Genomic DNA, 4,004 nt, shown 5'->3' with positions numbered 1-4,004 from the left:
TAGGTGAATATATTTCGATAATCACCTCTAGGGTTTACATTGTAGTGGCACCAAAAATGGCGGCTAAATTTGTAAATGTTACGGAAGCCGAAATTGACAAATTTAAAGAAAATGCTGTCCCCAAAAGTACCAAGGGTGTGACAAAATTTGGAGTTAAACTATTTAAAGGTAGGTAGTGAAATTCAAGTTTATTATTGGTTTTTGTTACTTTGATTTCTAACAGATGGCAGGCACTACCTAATTAGAAATTAAACAGAGACATATTACCCCAGTCGTACATGAACTAAAGAATAGAATTGTTTATCGTTGACTTGAACGTGAAATTAGGAGTTTTGAGATTCAGTGTAAATTCGGGGGTAAAGTCTGTTGAATAAGGTTTGTTTAGCGTTTTGCTAACGGTATATGTTGTTTGTTGGGGGCAAAATTTGTGGAAATGCAACAATTTGAGTTACCACAAAATGGTTGCCGACACTTGTTTGCTGTACCCAAAAGTGGCAAAAGTCGGGCAATGATACTAAAACAGTTATTCACCTCGCCTTCGGGGAATAACTGTTAAATATACAACTGTGATATCTTAAGAACATCTACAAATCTAACACAGATATAACATTAACAGATGAATAGGCATAATATGGTTGAGAAAACGAATGTGGGGGAAGAACAGGAGGTTTGTATGGAAACTCAAAATAGTTCCTGGCTTTCCTTGATAGATTCAAGCTGTTGCTGTGTGTGTGTGTGTTGCCATTGTTGTCGGTCTTTGAGGGCTGATCGTTGTCATCGTCGAGGTTTTCTTCGTTGAAGATCGCATTGAAGCTGGCTTGTGAATTATCCAGTTCTTCTTTTGTTTTGACTATTTCTTCCTTGAGCTGGTTCATCTCGTTCTTGAGGGCGTGATTTTGTTTGGCAAGTTCTTTGTTTTTTTCCAGTATGATTCTCGTCTTGTCATGATGTTGCTCGTTTATTGTTTTGAGGGATTTTTCTACCTGTGAGACGACTTCCATTATTTGGCATACTGCATATTGCACGTCGTACTGCTTATAATTGAGTCTTGTACAGATTCCAACGACTTGCAGCATTGATTTTTGGATTTCTTCTGTTGCTGTAGTAGCATTTGTGTTGTGGCAATCCATCTATAACCAAAGTGACAGATGACAAAAGAAGGAATTATTAGGTGTTAAAATACCAAAAAAAAGCAAAAACTGACCCAATTTTTGTGACTTGCGCATGGTTACGTTAAAACTAAAAGAAGTTAAAGAGATTAAGGTTATGTTGTTGCCGATTTGGTAAGGTAGCGATGCAATTATTGAATGGTATGGTCGCTGCATACACTGTGTATGCATAGATGCCAACTGTACCGCTTTTTGCAGTAGACTACCACTTTTACTGAATTTGCAGCCTTGAGTTGTAAGCTTGATCATTTTATGGGTAACACTACGCACAGTGGAATAGGAACGGACCTGGAATAGTATTGCAACTGGCGGTGGCTGCTGCTACCGCTGGGGTGTCACTTTCCCCCGGGCGTAGATTGAGGGAACGTGATAACGTGTTAGGACGTCACATTTCCCTATATTATTATATCCTTATTTGCCTAACCATAACCCTAACCGTAATAAAACGAAATGAAACGAAATTAGCCAAAAATAATAAAAATAATAAGAACCAATCAGACTCTGAGCCTACGCCAATTTACAATCAACAATCTACACCCGTGTGAAAGTTATTCCCCTACCGCTGCTGGTCGTACTACGCAATTAAAGGATCTCATCGAAACGAACGTTGGCAGTGTAAGTGTCATTTCTTCAAGTCAGCTTTGATGAAATTCAACTTGTACATCTCATATCGAAAACTACCGCAAAATAGCTACTGAACATTTAACTTCATTATTACATGCTTATTTCTACTTAGATTATTGGGCTTACCAAAAATCTCTGTGCATGCAGCACAACGTTGACAGGCGGCGAAGTATGAGCAATGCAAAGATATAGCGCCCCCTATTTTCAGGCAAATCTTCTTTCTTTCTTTTTTGTGTCTTTTTTTGTGTGTGTCTTAGCTGCAACCCGCGCTAAGCGCGGGCTTAGTGACTGTGATGCATGTGTTACCAGTACAGTAGTGTTATGTGTAAGGTGTTATATGGAGAGTTTAGTTGTTGCACATGTTTGTTTTTTATGGTTGAGATGTCAATACAAATACATGTGCAATCATGCTTACACGTAACACATTAACATTTGTTTGGCAAGTACACAGTGAAATACACACACCCACACAGAAATGTTTTATTGTATGCTATGTACTGGTTGATAATACGGACTCCAAAGTTAGAATATAGATAGATGTGAATGGGTACAACGTAAACGTAATATTACGTGCTTCGCATGTTTCCACTGTGTGAGGACCAGGTAATATTGCGTGGTTGTTATCGCTTATTTCTACGCATGTTTGCACTCTGTGCGGACGACGTAATATTACAGGCTTGTGATCGGACTGCTTGTACAGATCGGTGTTTACGACACCCGTACAGCATTGCAGACTTCCAAAAAAAAATTCTGCTCTGATGAAATTCAACTTGTACATCTCATATGGGAAACTATGGCGAAATAGCTACTGAATATTTAACTTCATTATTACATGGTTATTTCTACTTACATTATGGGGCTTACACAAATCTCAGACACACAGATCGACACAGAAGTTAGAACACAGATAGACAGAACAACACGAAATCGAAACCTGTTGAAACAGAACGAAAACAAAACAGCGCCCCTATTTTCAGGCAAATGTTTACCTTTCTTGTTGTTTTTTTGTCTTTTTTAAGACCAAACAAACGGTTTTCAACCGAGTATAGTTTAGAACCCGTCCCGTGTACTCATCGATCTCTTCTGTAAATTTGGCGCTATTTGTATCCAAACTGACGGAGCCTTTCATTAACATACATACATACAACATTCGCCAAATTATAGTAAGACTAGCTGAAACCCGCGCTACGCGCGGGCTTAGTGACTGTGATGAATGTGTTACCATGCAGTGCAGTAGTGTTATGTGTAAGGTGTTATATGGAGAGTTTAGTTGTTGCACATGTTTGTTTTTTTTATGGTTGAGAAGTCAATATACAAATACATGTGCAATTATGCTTACACGTAACACATTAACCATTTGTTTGGCAAGTACACAGTGAAATACACACACCGCAACAGAAACGTTTTATTGTATGCTATGTGACTGGTTGATGACACGGACTCCAAAGTAGAATATAGATAGATGTGAATATGGGATAACGTAAACGTAATATTACGTGCTTCGCATGTTTCCACTGTGTGCGACCAGGTAATATTGCGTGGTTGTGATCGCTTATTTCTACGCATGTTTGCACTCTGTGCGGACGACGTAATATTACGTGCTTGTGATCGGACCGCTTGTGACAGATCGGTGTCCACGGCACCCGTACACTGTACAGCGATTGCAGACTTCAAAAAAAATCTGCACTGATGAAATTCAACTTGTCACATCTCATATGGGAAACTATGGCCAAATAGCTACTGAATATTTAACTTCATTATATACATGGTTATTTCTACTTACATTATGGGGCTTACACAAATCTCAGACACACAGACACAGAACAGAGATACAGCAGAACAACACGAAATTGAAACCTGTTGAAACAAAACGAAATACAAACAGAACGAAAACAAACAGCGCCCCTATTTTCAGGCAAATGTTTACCTTTTTTGTGTTTTTTTGTCTTTTTTAAGACCGAGCAAACGGTTTTCAACTGAGTATAGTTTAGAACCCGTCCCGTGTACTCATCGATCTCTTCTGTAAATTTGGCGCTATTTGGATCCAAACTGACGGAGCCTTTCATTTGTATACAACATTCGCCAAATTATAGTAAGATACATGCCCGGTTAAACGAAAACCTAGCTATGGGCACGCGGTAATTTCTCGATGCGACCTTGCTAAAACAGGACGCATTGCCGATGAAGTCAAAGGAATATATTCTATTCACA

General features: G+C 38.8%; 1 protein-coding gene across 1 annotated transcript; it reads right to left on the bottom strand.

Annotated features, from left to right (window-relative positions):
- Positions 1–364: 364 nt before the first annotated feature.
- On the bottom strand, positions 365–3,593 carry LOC106811750. The gene is made up of 3 exons (XM_014815468.1): positions 3,577–3,593; positions 745–1,130; positions 365–703 (listed from the first exon to the last, which is right to left on the bottom strand). The coding sequence occupies exons 2-3, from the start codon at positions 1,128–1,130 to the stop codon at positions 682–684; spliced, it is 408 nt and encodes a 135-aa protein (XP_014670954.1). The 5' UTR covers positions 3,577–3,593; the 3' UTR covers positions 365–681.
- Positions 3,594–4,004: the final 411 nt, after the last annotated feature.

Source organism: Priapulus caudatus, unplaced genomic scaffold (assembly GCF_000485595.1).
Source record: "Priapulus caudatus unplaced genomic scaffold, Priapulus_caudatus-5.0.1 Scaffold570, whole genome shotgun sequence".
NCBI classification, from domain to species: domain Eukaryota; kingdom Metazoa; phylum Priapulida; class Priapulimorpha; order Priapulimorphida; family Priapulidae; genus Priapulus; species Priapulus caudatus.
This window is presented reverse-complemented; position numbering and strand designations above follow the sequence as displayed.

Bases quoted from the DNA above. Each gene is read 5' to 3' on its own strand.
- LOC106811750 (XM_014815468.1), bottom strand. From the start codon at position 1,130: ATGGATTGCCACAACACAAATGCTACTACAGCAACAGAAGAAATCCAA. The intron at 704-744 runs TGGCAACACACA...TGAATCTATCAA, and splicing joins CCCTCAAAGACCGACAACAA to GGAAAGCCAGGAACTATTTT.